The sequence below is a fragment of the Xenopus laevis genome, chromosome 4L (assembly GCF_017654675.1).
Source record: "Xenopus laevis strain J_2021 chromosome 4L, Xenopus_laevis_v10.1, whole genome shotgun sequence".
Lineage (NCBI taxonomy): Eukaryota > Metazoa > Chordata > Amphibia > Anura > Pipidae > Xenopus > Xenopus laevis.
In genome coordinates this window covers 54,039,299-54,054,052 of record NC_054377.1, presented here as the reverse complement: position 1 = coordinate 54,054,052, position 14,754 = coordinate 54,039,299, and the positions used below count along the sequence as shown (strand labels likewise).

The window sequence follows — 14,754 nt, the reverse complement described above, 5'->3', positions numbered from 1 at the left end:
CAAGTTGTAGAAGCCACCTGCCATATATCAGAAGCCCCGGTCTCGTAGGATTTTTCTAGCCATACAATGTTTGAATGGCACACGAAAGAAATGTTTGCTAAATCCACTCGTTCTTTTCCATAAAGGGAACACCAGAAACATATCGGTTTACCTCTAAAAATATGCCTATTTGTTGTCAGGTCGCGGCACAATGACGTACATCAAGCAGGTCTCGGTGTTTTCCGGTTCGCAGGAGTCTTTATCATCTTGGTCCCCTAAGTTCCTCCTGCCGGGTCCGCGCGTGTCATCTGTTTACTTCCGGTGTTCCGGGCCGGGAGTGACGTCATTACACAGCGACCTGTCTACACTTGATTACCTATTTCAAAAAGGGCGTCTCGCTCAGGCTATCCGGTCACGTGGTTAGCGCTAGACTCCTTGTAGCCTCTGCGCTTTAAGATGACAGGCACGCAGTTGAAAGTAAGTTTGCGGTTTGTAGTTACACACACGTAACATGAGTTTTTATGTTTATCTTTGAGATAAATTGTGGGCACATCGTGTATTTAAAGGTGCATGGGTCATGTGTCCTTCACTTTCAACCTTATTCGTACTGTACATTTGTGTCTTAGGCAGTCTCAGGCTGTGGTGGAGGTTCAAATACCCTGGAACCCTGCAGAAGAAGGGGAACATTTGGGGTGGAAACGTAGATGAAATTGCAGAGATTGGGTTATTCTAATTTTTAACCTTGGCAGGGCTGTCATCCCTTCCTGTATTTCACCATTCCAACTATTGCCCGTGTTAAAGGGTTTGTTCAACTTTGAATTAACTTTTAGGGGCCCATTTACGAAGGGTCGAAGTGAATATTCGAATTCAAAAACATAGAATTTCAAAGTAATTTTTGGGTACTTCGACCATCGAATAGGCCAAATTCGACCTTGATTCGAAGTGAAAATGCTTCGACCATTCGATAATCTAAGTACTGTCTCTTTAAAAAACTTTGCCACTTTAAATCTGCCGAATTGCTATGTAAGCCTATGGGGACCCCCTAGAACCTATAGCCAGTATTTGGTTTAAAGGGATACTGTCAATGGGGAAAAAATTTTTTTTCAAAATGAATCCGTTAATAGTGCTGCTCCAGCAGAGTTCTGCATTGAAATCCATTTCTCAAAAAAACAAACAGATTTTTTTATATTCAATTTTGAAATCTGATATGGGGCTAGACATTTTGTCAATTTCCCAGCTGCCCCTGGTCATGTGACTTGTGCCTGCACTTCAGGCGAGAAATGCTTTCTGGCAGGCTGCTGATTTTCCTTCTCAATGTAACTGAATGTGTCTCAGTGAGACGTGGGTTTTTACTATTGCGTGTTGTTCTTAGATCTAACAGGCAGCTGTTATCTTGTGTTAGGGAGCTGTTATCTGGTTACCTTCCCATTGTTCTGTTTGGCTGCTGGGGGGGAAGGGAGGGAGTGATATCACTCCAACTTGCAGTAAAGAGTGATTGAAGTTTATCAGAGCACAAGTCACATGACTTGGGGCAGCTGGGAAATTGACAATATGTCTAGCCCCATGTCAGATTTCAAAATTGAATATAAAAAAATCTGTTCGCTCTTTTGAGAAATGGATTTCAGTGCAGAATTCTGCTGGAGCAGCATTATTAACTGATTCATTTTGAAAAAAAATTTTTCCCATGACAGTATCCCTTTAAGTTTTGAGAAGTCAAAGGATTTTTTGTAAAATCGTACGATCGTAAATGTCGGACTAGCCTATTTCGATGGTCGAATTTCGAAGTTTTTTTCACTTTGAAATTCGACCTTTGAAAAATCTGCCCCTTGTACAATGTAGAGAATAATAGGTGGAGAAACTTTGCAATTAGTTTTCTTATATATTTTTTTTTCTTTTTCTTTATAATTTTTTATCCTTTTTCAAAGAATAAAAACAAAAAACAAGCAAAGAAAATAAATAAAATGAACATCAAAATAAAATAACAGGCTTGAGTAGCATTCCTAGGACATATTGTAGCAATTGTAAATTTTTCCCATAAAAGTGTTAATTCACGTTCATTAAGTTACTAGTACCATATTCAAATTCTTTAAGCAAGTCATTGATAAATTCAATTGGCATACTTTCAGTCCGGTGGAGCATCTGTAGTAATTTTATGTGTCCCAAAACACCCATATTTCCGAATGTGCATCTAAATTGTCCTCCAGTCTAGCCATGAGATGAGCGCATATTTTGAATATAATGAAGTCTTTGGTGTAATTGTAGTAGAGATAGCTTAGGGGCTACCCAGTTTAGGGATAAAACCCATGTGGCCGCTGCAAGTATTTGAGAGAACAGTCTTCTTTGGGCACTTGGTAGCTTTGTATATGGCAGGCATAGCAGTGCAATTTCTAGATTAGGTGTTGTTGTCTCGAATATTTGCAATGCTGTTTGAAACACTTATGACCAAAATGTACTCACTATAGCGCAATGCCACCATGTGTGCATGTAGTCTAGTTTTCATTCTTTGTTACTTGTGGTTTTTGAGTTATTTAGCTTTTTATTCAGAGGCTCTCTAGTTGTCAATTTCAGCAATCTGGTTGCTAGGGTCCACTTTACCCTAGCAACCATGCATTGATTTGAATAGGAGATGGACTGAACAGAAAGACAAGTAGGGATGCACCGAATCCAGGATTCAGTTTGGGATTCGGCCAGGATTTGGCCTTTTTCAGTCAGATTCGGCCGAATCCTTCTGCCCCGCCGAACCGAATCCAAATCCTAATTAGGGGTGGGGAGGGAAATCGCATGACTTTTTGGCACAAAACAAGGAAGTAAAAATGTTTTCCCCTTCCCACCCCTTATTTGCATATGCAAATTAGGATTCGGTTCGGTATTCGCCCAAATCTTTCATGGAGGATTCGGGGGTTCAGCCGAATCCAAAATAGTGGATTAGGTGCTTCCCTAAAGACAAGTAATAAAAAGCTATAACAATACATTTGTAGCCTTACAGAGCATTTGTTTTTTTTAGTTGGGGGGTCAATGACCCCATTTGAAAGCTTGGAGCCAGAAGAATAAGGCAATTAAATCAGAAACTATAAAAAAGAAAAAATTAAGGCCAATTACAATCGGCCATTTTATAACGTACCGTTAACTTAAAGGTGAACCACCCCTTAAATTGTTGATTTGTGCACTTCAGTACATAAGGGTGAGAAGTAATATTTGCCCTTGGTTTATAAAACTGACCATTCACACAGAAATAAGTCTAGTTAACAAGAAATGAATGATTTGGCAATGTGTTCCCTATAACCTGTGGTTATTGAACGCACAATTCTTATTGTTACAGCCATGAAAATATACCATGACATAGATGATGTGTGGCAGAATTTTCATTCAAATTCTGATGTAGTGCACAGACCCAGTGACAAAGTGTATGTTATTTTGCAATGTTGCCAACTGTACAAAGTCCCTTCCTTGTAATAATATTAGATAGACCTCCTTTTAACAAAGCTGTCTCATCAGAACAAAATTGTGCATCAGGCAGTTTTTAGGCACAAGTTACTTTCTACTAATGACAAATCAGTTTTGCTTAAATGATAAGTCAACCTTTAAAATAAGTGAATGTAAAATTGATGATATTGCTATTCTAAGCACGTTTGTAATGTTCCTTTTTTTTGTTTAATGGCAAGATATTAAAGAATACATGTACTGATCATTAATCTTGTTACAACAGCGCCACCTGCTGGTCATTTTCCAACCAGTTTGACCACCAAGTAGTCAAGGAAGTTGTCAGGAGAAAGAAAGAGGCTGCTCTGATGTTTTCTGGTTAAGAAGGATTTGAGAAAGGTTTCTAATTTTTTTTCCTAACCAGAAGAACATCAGAGCAGCCTCTTGCTTTCTCCTGACAACTTCCTTGACTACTTGACTATGAAGATTTTCATTCATCCAGGTCATAGTATATCTAGTATAGGTAAATCTAAAACAACTGGAGTTGCTGAGTCTGGACTGTACTTGTTGACTACTTGGTGATCAGACTGTTGGGTAAATGACCAGCAGGTGGCGTTGTTGTAACAAAATGAATTCATATTAAAGGGAATGTAAAGGCAAAAAAATAAAACCCCATTTAATGAATAAAATGCATACTGTTTTTATAATAAACCTGACTGTATGCAGTGAAATTCCCCCTTCGTTTTACTTGCTCTGACTGCAAACTTCAGACGGTCCATAAATGCTTTGCAGAAAAACATTCATACTTTCAAACAGCAGAGCAGCCCCCCCTTACTTCCAAGAAATTGAGCAGCTTTGTTTGTTTCCCTGTAAAGCAGATTTATTTATAGTATACAAAATACAGCATTTCTAGCATTATTCTATTTTAGACTTAAGTTCCCCTTTAACATTACATGTATTTTTTAATATCTTGGAATTAAAAAAAAAAAAAATGAATGAACACTGCAAAAGTGCATAGAATAGCACTTTCATTAATTTTACTTTCACTTGTTTTTAAGGTTTACTTATCCTTTAATGTTCATTTCTGGGGTGGTTGACAATGGGACGCATAGAGTGTCTTTAAAAACCAAGTCACGATGTTGCTTCCATTTTTAGCGCCGGCTGAAGGATGCTTTGATCGTGCTTGGTGGAGGTGGCTTGCTCTTCTCCTCATTCCTGACTATAAAGGGAGATGAACATTTCTATGCACAATGCTTAATGCCAATCCTGCAACGACTAGTAACCCCTGAATTAGCACATACACTGTCTGTAAAGTGTTTATCTTTGGGTTTAGTGCCATTGTGCAAACACCATAATTCAGAACGACTGGTAAGTACAGCAATTTACAGTCTTCCTTTTTCAATTCATGTTCCTTTTTCGTGCATGTCGGGTACACTTTTTTTAAAAAAAAAAAAAATATGGAATGGGTAGACCTAGTGTGGTAATCCTGCACTTGTGATTCAGAAACACCACTCGGCACAGGCAAGCACTATGGAGAGGCCATACTAACAAACACCTAGGTCACATCATATAAGAATGCCTTTCAGGTCACCCCAAAGCTTTATGCAATAAATATTGCCATTCACTTTTACAAATGGATTCATTTGTTTCAAATATAATTTAAAGTCTTTGACAAGATTGATAATTTGCTTCAGCGTTTCACCATGCAAATCATTTTTAGTATAATTAAAAACATACGTTGTGCATTTACAAATGCATTTAAGAATTATCCCTTTACCTACAAAGTATGAAGCCTCACATCCTGGCAAAATATGGCAAGCACATGAGCCCTATGTTCTCAGCTGCTAGCAGTTAGATGCAGTTGAAGCGTACTCAGTACCTTCTACTTGCCCTGTATCTCCCTGTACTTGTGTTGTCCTTAGTTTGCTTTTTTTTATTTAGGAAGTAAAGGTTCTAGGTCACACATTCCGAAACCCAGTAGGTTTAGCTGCTGGCTTTGATAAGCATGCAGAAGCAGTAGATGGACTCTTTAAAATAGGATTTGGATTTGTTGAAGTAGGAAGTATTACCCCAAAACCACAGGATGGAAACCCTAAACCAAGAGTATTCCGCTTACTACAGGATAAAGCAGTCATCAACAGGTAAAGGAATTTAATTTTTTGTAAGCCAATCAAGGCTGACATAAAGCCTACATCTCACTGTCCTGCTTCTCAGGTATGGATTTAACAGCCATGGTGTGGAAATTGTACAGCAGAGACTACTTGAACGGAGAGAAAAGCAGAAGATACTTACATCAGGTCTGACCACGTCCCTTGCCAAAATGAGCCCCATGCAAACTCATACTTTTATGTTTCGTTGTAAATTAAAGGGGAAGTAAAGGTTTTCCATAAAGTTTATAGATTTTATTAGAATCTCTATAATAAGTTACTTTCTAATACATGTGCTATTCTTTCTACAATTGAGTATATTAGCTTGAGTTCATCCAGTCACATCTGACAGCCCTATCAACCATCTGTATAGTTGGGACCACACTCTCTACTCTCTGCAGCATCAGCTAATCAGAAACAATCTCACACCGCACCAGTGAGATCTCACTGCTAGGCGTCTTGTCTCATTTGGCTCCCACTTCAGAGAGTAGAGCGCTTGTCTGCTGAGCACTCTGATTTCAAGGGTATGCAAAATAGGCTCTCACAGCTTTGGGGTGAAACGGAGCTTGTATAGACTAAACAGTAGAAAAGAAAGAGAGAACCGTTTTGATTCTTTTAAATTAAATTCTTTTTATGGATAGAATCCCTAAACTTTGTGGGAAAACATTAGTTTTTCCTTTAAATATTTGTAATGTTCAGTCATCCTTATTATCTGCTGTCCCGATACCCTTTTTTACCCTTGTTTACCTATTGTTTTCACAACGTGGTTTGCTATTTCCCTTTATTTCAGCTGGAATGCCACTCGGTATAAACTTGGGAAAAAACAAGACTTCAGAGGATGCAGCTGCTGATTATACGCAAGGTTTGCAACAGTTGGGATCTTTGGCTGATTATTTGGTTATTAATGTGTCCAGCCCCAATACTCCCGGACTAAGGAATCTACAGGGCCGAGAGCAACTGCGCAAACTGCTGACTGAGGTTTGACCCTGCATATAAGTCTGGATAACCCAGTACCTTATTTTTATTTCAGGAATTTGTAACAAGTCTTCCTATTAGGTTGTGAAATGCCGAAATGCTCTCCAGTGTGACCCCAAACCAGCTTTGCTTGTGAAGATTGCACCTGACCTGTCCACACGTGATAAGGAGGATATTGCTAGTGTAGTGACAGAGGTATGAGAGTTTTTTTTTTTTTTGTTTTTTTTTATCATTCGCTTTACATGCTTTAGTATGCTGCTGCTCTTTTATTGCAAATTACTGCCGATAAATGAAATGTCAAGTTGGTAGTAGGCATAGGCCCATTCTATTACTAAACCATGACTTGTCCTCCTAGGTTGGCATTGATGGCCTTATTATTTCTAATACCACCATCAGCCGTCCCACTTCACTTCAGGATCCCCAAAGCAGTGAAGTAGGTGGACTAAGTGGAGCTCCCCTTCGTGACCTGGCCACTGAGACCGTGCGTGAAATGTATGCCCTAACTGCAGGTACAAACCTTATTAATGCTAATCTAAACCCAAAACTTTGTATTACAGACTGATCCATATTTCTCTGCTTATGTTAAAGGAAAGATACCAATCATTGGAGTTGGTGGTGTGTTCAGCGGCCTTGATGCTCTGCAAAAGATCCGTGCTGGAGCTTCTTTAGTTCAGCTGTACACTGCACTAACTTACCAGGGCCCCCCTGTTGTTGGTAAAGTTACACGGGAACTTGACCAACTCTTACGGTAAGCAATATTAGTTTTCACTGTAAAATGTCTTTCCTTGCTTCATGTGTTATAACTGTCTTTCTCTTCATTGTAGTGAACAGGGATTTTCTTGTGTGTCCGATGCAGTGGGAGCTGATCACAGAATTAATGCTCATCAGCCATCACCAGTGAAATAGGAAAGTGTTTACCTGACAACATGAGTCAACATGAGACAACATGATAACAAAAGTTTTCTTTCCCTTTCTCGGGAGAGCTTGTGCCTGTGGCACAAAATGTGCTGTGGAGAACAGCACCATAATAACACCTTGTCAATGAGTTTGCTTACCCCTGCTATACAGAAGATACAATATTTCAGATGAACACCAAATGCTTTGTTGTGAAGCTAATGGAACCCTTGTACCTGTTATATAGGAGACTTCTTGGGAAGGGGACCATGCAGATTGGGTATAATTAAAATTTCTAATAAAACGAAAACATATTATTTTACTTTTGTTTCTATTATTTATAGATATTTGCCTATCTATATGTTGAGATTAGGTGGAATTATTATGCTCCAATCAACTCAACAAAGCCTTTTTTGTAATCATTACCTTCAGTGTATTAATTCGTTTTTGGCATGTACATTGTAGCAAAAAGTTGCTGTAGCCAGATATGATATGCTGTATCATTTTATATACAGTGGTCCTCTCACATTAAACCTGCTTTTGCTGTAGACCCTCTTCCCTGCATACCCTTCAGAAACCATGTACTGCAATTAGTTGCTTCAATAAGTGCTCCCTTACTCCCTAAACGTGACCCTTTGTGCCACCCTAGATGATGACTAATTCCAGCACCTGAGTGAACATAGCCCCTGTTATTCTCCACGAATTCTCAGAGCATTCTGGTTATGACACTTTTGTGTCAAAAGTACACACTATAGTAAGATTTATGGGTAACCACACATGGTACTCTTTTTTAGGTACCAGTGTAGTAGAATACAATGGGAATCACTCTGCCTTATTTTATATGTATTGTTTACAGTCAGTCCTCAACTCCGACATGCTTGATTCTGATGAGATTCACCTGCCAATGCTATGTATGGTTCAAGCAGCACATTGCCTATTGTACTGCATGTCTACACTCACAGCACTTAAAGGCAAACTGTAAGATTTATAAAAATGTGAGTTAAGAACTTAATAAAAAAAAAACTCACCCACGTTCTATTCATTCCTATGTTATTTTTAGAAGTGTATTTATCAAATGGTGAGTTCTAACTTTCACCCGTTGATAAATAGAATTCAAAAGATCCCAAAGGAATGAAAAGAACATCGCTGAAACTCGTATTTTGCTACATCTGCCCCTAAATGTTGGTATAGCATAATAAATATGATTTTGCACAATTAAGTACAGACTTGAATATGCCACAATTCTTAGCACTCAGTACATGTAGCTCCCCCCTATACTGAGCTGTGTGATACCTGCCCTACATTTACATTAAGGAGCAATACATATCCTCCTGAGTCCTGGGTCTTGACCCTGCAATGTACACTGCTTCTGCTAATTCTAGTGCAAATATGGGACTATATTGTTAATAACCGCAAACATGCAGCATGCTAAATAAGGCACAGAACAAACAGACATTGCAAACAAAAATTAACGTAAAACCTATACAAGGCAAATGGGTTTCCCATAAATTACTGATAATGGATTTGCTGGATGGAGCCACCTGGTGCCCCTTTTGTGCTAAGAAGCTTCAATACACTCTGATACAAAGGGATATTTAGTGTGGAAATCCTTAGAATATGCTGCACTAAAACATATTCTACATACAGTATGTTTCTATGTGGAACAGATTTTTGGAGATGGCACTAGCTGTATATCTCCAACTGTCCTTTGATTCCTGATTTGTTTCGGCTCATTGCTTGAGCAAGCTTGGGTATATAACCAAACTCCAGCAACAATCCCATAAACCCATATTTCTTATATAGTTAGGCAAAAATGTAATCCTTTAAAGGCTGGAGTGACTGAATTTCTAATATAATAGCCAGAATCCAACTTCCTGTTTTTCTGCTCTCTAACTCTGAGTTAGTCAGTGACTTAAAGGGGGGCCACATGGGACATAAATGTTCAGTGAGTTTGCAATTGATCCTCAGCATTCAGCTCAGATTCAAAAGCAACAGTTATTGCACATGTGCCCCCCCCCCTCAAGTCTCTGATTGATTACTGCTTGGTCACAGGGCAACCAGTCGGTGGAAACCAAGAGCGCTGAAAAGCAGAAGGTAGTGTTCTGGCTATTATATTGCACATCCATTCACCCCAGCCTTTATACATTAGATTTTTGGCTAAATATATTAGAAACATTTTTATTTTGCACAGCCTATTTACCCAGTTTTTATTTTTACACTCAACTGTTCCATTAAAGGTTATATTTCTCCAGTGTGGATGAGAGGCTCAGCCTGTATAAATTATGTAGAAGAAGGTACATTTTATTTTTTATCACTTTTCATCTTCTTATAGTAACATAGTAAGTAAGGTTGAAAAAAGACACACGTCCATCAAGTTCAACCTGACTCCAAAATGGCAATCGGACTAGTCCCTGGATCAACTTGTACTAGGAGCTATTTCCCATAACCCTGTATTCCCTCACTTGCTAAAAAGCCATCTAACCCCTTCTTAAAGCTATCTAATGTATCAGCCTGTACCACTGATTCAGGGAGAGAATTCCACATCTTCACATCTCTCACTGTAAAAAAAAACCTCCGAATATTTAGGCGGAACCTCTTTTCTTCTAATCGGAATGGGTGACCTCGTGTCAGCTGGAAAGACCTACTGGTAAATAAAGCATTAGAGAGATTATTATATGATCCCCTTATATATTTATACATAGTTATCATATCTCCCCTTAAACACCTCTTCTCCATGAACATCCCCAATTTGGCCAGTCTTTCCTCATAGCTAAGATTTTCCATACCTTTTACCAGCTTAGTTGCCCTTCTCTGTACCCTCTCTAATACAATAATGTCCTGTTTGAGTGATGGAGACCAAAACTGTACGGCATATTCTAGATGGGACCTTACTAGTGCTCTATACAGTGGAAGAATGACCCCCTCCTCCCTTGATTCTATGCCCCTTTTAATACAGCTCAAGACCTTATTTGCCCTTGATGCTGCTGACTGGCATTGCTTGCTACAGCCAAGTTTATCATCTACAAGGACTCCAAGGTCCTTTTCCATATTGGATTTGCCTAGTGCAGTCCCACTAAGGGTATAAGTGGCTTGGATATTTTTACATCCCAGGTGCATGACTTTACATTTATCTACATTGAATCTCATTTGCCACTTAGCTGCCCAGATTGCCAGTTTGTCAAGATCGTGTTGCAAGGATGCCACATCCTGGATGGAATTTATTGGGCTGGATAGTTTTGTGTCATCTGCAAACACTGATACATTAAGCCTAACAGACCTTAGTTTAGAAAGCAGTCGTTTGTGGGGCACAGTATCAAACGCTTTGGCAAAATCCAAATAGATTACAGAGGATAAAAGGTCAGCACTCACCCTTCATAAACAGTCTTTTGGTGCACGTCCCAGGCTGCCACCAACAGCCGAAATTACAGGAACACTTTGCATAAATAGACAGCACCCAGCAGGAATTTTCTTAAAAAGCCTTTATTTCAAGGGCTTTATTCAGACGAAATACAGCACGATCTATAAAATCCAAATAGATCACATCTACTGCCCCCCCCCCCACTGTGCAGCATCTTACTTACCTCATCATAAAATGCAATCAAATTTGTCTGACATGACCTATCCTTCATAAAGCCATGCTGATTGCTGCTCATAATGCCATTCACTAGGACAAATGTTTGAATGTGATCCCAACAAGCCTTCAAATAATTTGCCCACCACAGATGTCAAGCTTACTGGCCTATCTATAATTGCCAGTTTCAGGTTTTTTTCAAAGACTTGATTTGTAATTCTTTCATGGTTGCAAGCTCTGATTTTAAGTACAGGTATGGGACCTGTTGTCCAAAATGCTTGGGGTTTTCTGGATTAGAGAGCTTTCCATGATTTGGATCTTCATACCTTAAGTCTACTAGAAAATCATGTAAACATTTTAAAAAAAAACAATAGCCTAGTTTAGCCTTCAATAAGGATTAATTATATATATTTGGATCAAGTACAAGCTACTATTTTATTATTACAAAAAAAGGAAGTCATTTTAAAAAATTAAATTTTTTTTGATACTAAATACTAAATTTTTTACTAAAGGGTGAAGTGGCCATTGCTAGTGAAAATTTGCCAGAAATCCAATCTGCAGGGACATCGCCATCATAGAGGACAGTTTACTAGGGACCGTCGCTAGCGTAGCTTTGTACCCTAGCACCAGGCGAATTTTCACTCAGGTGATCATTACTCTGCAAATTCACTAAAGTGCAAATTTTACAGAACATTACCTCTTTTGCCAGATTTTCCTTCACCAGCTTAGACCTGGTGAACTGATCAGATGAAGCTACGTCCTCCACAATCTTATGTCAGTGACATCATATCCTGCATGCAGAAAAGTCATAAAAGTTCTAAAAAACACTGGTCGTTTTTGCCTTCAAAAGTTCTAACTATTAAAGATTTTTGTGTTAACATTTTTTCCAACAATTTGAGGGACATGCCACATTTGTTTTTGGTGGGCTCATGTCTAGGACATTAGAGGATCTCTTTTGTCTTTATTTTGCTTCCTTGGACATTAGTAATAAGTGGCCACTTCAAGCATTTGCACCAACATCTCTAATAAAGACGTCTACACGACATATATGTACCCACCCTAGGCGTAAGAGTACTAACAAAGTTTGGCCAGGCAGAAATAAACCATAGTGAAAGTTCGCTATGAAATGTTCACGCTGACGAATTAACATGCGAAACTTCGCCAGCTTTCGGCTACAGAGACACCACATTTTAGTGAATTAGCATAGTGGTAATGCATTTTTACAATGTATTATTGCTGATTTGGGGCTTGCTTGCTGTATTGTGTACTTTGGCAGAAGTGATGGGATTATCTGTGCCTGAATCTGCACTGAGGGGTAAGTAAAGCATTAGGGGCATTTACCCAGGGTAACACTTAGGCTGGGGGGGTCAGGGGGTCTAAGTAGGGTATGGGGTTTTTTAACTTTAGGGTTGAATTCTCCTTTAAAGTCAGCCCCGGACTGAGAGTTAAAAGCAGCCCACATGCATGAACATGTACTCGGTGTCTATTTATGGGTTATTGGCTTGAAATGGCAATAAATCTTTCACATACCACTGTAAAATTAGATAAGCGTCAGTTTATTCGTAGGTCGGCTTCAACAAAATCGACAGCTCAAGTCTGGCCATACAAAGCTCTATGTCTGTAATTTTATTTATCTGATACATTACTGGCTCTATGAAACAAACACAGCAAGGGACTCATAAATAAACAGTGAAATATAAATGGGCTGCATCTTGCCTGACCCTGTACATTTTGTGTATGTTATGCTTCTTCCCAGCTATTCTGTAGTTCTTCTATGCTGGCCCCGCCCCTTCCTCAGCCGGCTCATTGTAACAGCTAGAGCTTCTCACACTCTCCATAGTTACACTTGGAGCAGGCAGCTGCTGGTAATTGGCAAAAAAAAACTCTGCTGAACTTTCATGATTATGTAAAAGCTCCAGTTTGTTACTTCACACAGGGCAGCCTTCTGCTTCCCGTTCTATGCTGTGTTTGGAATACAGCCTCAGCCTCTCACTGGTAACTTTCTGCGGCCCATTTACATTTATATGAAGAGGGTGGTCCATCAGACATTTGCCCAAACTCACAAATGGCCATTTTGGGCCTGCTGAAAGTCAAGGGACCACAGTAAGAATAGGATTCAGGTCAGTGTATACTCACTGAACATTTCTACTGGAGAGAAACTAGAGCACTAGCTGGTAGTCTTAAAGGCGCATCTTACAACCTTCTAGATGGTCTCCACTCACTTGTGTGAGTATAGCCCTGTGAAGTTTACAAATAAACATTTTGTTCCTGTTTAAGAACCCCTGGCATCCTTACACTTATTGCAGCAGCTGTAAGGTATGGTTGCACAACACCTCATTCTTCCTCCTTCACCATCACAAAGGCACAGCTCAGAAAACTCCAGTGTAATTGATGTTCTACCTCACTTATCTAGAAACTAGGCCAAGATAGGGTTACACATAAAGCTTTCACTTTTCCTATTGCTTGTCTCTGACCATGCCTCTTATACTTGAGCTGAAAGTCAAAGAAGCAGGTATTCTGCTGCACCCCCAGGGCCACTGGACATCAGCAATCAATTCAATATGACCCGTCATACTAGGGAAATATATTATGCACAATGGTGCCTTCTGTGCTGTGTTCATAAAAGTATTGTAAAAGTATGTGTGGTGGTATGTAGGCACCTGTTTAAATGTCAGACACACATTACTGGGTGAGTAATGGTGTTCAAATACCTTGTGGATGAGATATAATGATCTGTAAACACTGGCGAAGTGATTACATGCAAATTCTGATATAGGCAACACTTAATTATCCCCCAAACTTTGCATTGATGGAGTACTTCACTCAAGTCCTTCCTCGTGTTTAGTGCTTACTCTCATCTCATGATTTTCATATATACATTTTGTCATTGCTGAAGTTTTTACCACTTCTTGGTTACTGCTCCTGTTGTATGTTTCAGTGTAGAATGAGGAGCACTCTAAACCTTGTATTGTTTGGAATCCTGGTGATCTGCCAGCATGGCACCTGTGGTGTTCCTGTGTGCTCAGGTCCATGGGTCATTCTTCAGGGGTCCTGTTACCATTTTATAATGGAAAGGGCTGATTTTTGGAGGGAACAAAGTACATGCTTGGAGTGTGGAGGGCGCCTTGCAGATGCCTCACTAGAACACATGGCAGTACAGAATAATCCTTCCTCCAGCTTTTGGGTCAGACAGGATGCTACAGGTAAGAGGAAAAGGAGCATAATAGAGGTATAAGGCTGAATTTTTCTGTCCAAAAAGTCTTTTTGTAAAATGCTCTTATAAGTCAATGCTCATTGTCACATTCTTTTACAAAGAAAGAGCATGGTGCAAAATCCATTACAGTTGCAGAGCAACTTGTTTGCAATTTATCAAGAAGTGCACGTTTACCACGTTGCTGTAAAGCTTTGCATAAAGATTGCTGGTGCAGTTATTCTGGGATTCTAAAAAATTCTCAACTTACACTGCTTTTTTTGCATTTGCTAGTTTTGAGGCTGGAGTTCTCCTGTCATCGAATGTTCGTAGAAAACTATAATTATTAATTGATTACTGTAACTGTCATGAAAAGTTTATTAATGCCTTTGTGACAAAACACTGTAGGGGCACATTTACTAAGCTCAAGTGAAGGATTCAAAGTTAAAAAACTTCGAATTTCGAAGGTTTTTTTGGGTACTTCGACCATCAAATAGGTTACTACGACCTAGGACTTCGATTCAAACTAAAAATCGTTTGACTATTCGACCATTCGCCGGTCGAAGTACTGTCTCTTT

The 14,754-nt window shown here is 39.3% G+C and overlaps 2 protein-coding genes across 5 annotated transcripts in view; one reads left to right on the top strand and one right to left on the bottom strand.

Annotated features, from left to right (window-relative positions):
- The window catches only part of dhx38.L (DEAH-box helicase 38 L homeolog), a 34,472-nt gene extending 34,145 nt beyond the window's left edge, over positions 1–327 (bottom strand). For 2 of the 4 annotated variants that reach the window (XM_018257919.2, XM_018257921.2), the window contains exon 1: positions 152–292. The gene's annotated coding sequence lies outside the window, so the exon portion shown is untranslated. Of the gene's footprint in view, positions 1–21 lie in introns of all 4 variants that reach the window. The other 2 variants (XM_041590181.1, XM_018257920.2) reach the window with 2 other exon arrangements.
- A 102-nt stretch (positions 328–429) lies between these two features.
- Positions 430–7,737, top strand: dhodh.L (dihydroorotate dehydrogenase (quinone) L homeolog). The gene is given in 9 exon segments (NM_001091557.1): positions 430–456; positions 4,555–4,767; positions 5,341–5,540; positions 5,614–5,696; positions 6,337–6,524; positions 6,603–6,716; positions 6,877–7,030; positions 7,110–7,269; positions 7,346–7,737. Coding segments are annotated over 9 exon segments (1,215 nt in total). The 5' UTR covers positions 430–435; the 3' UTR covers positions 7,428–7,737.
- The last annotated feature ends 7,017 nt before the right edge of the window (positions 7,738–14,754 follow it).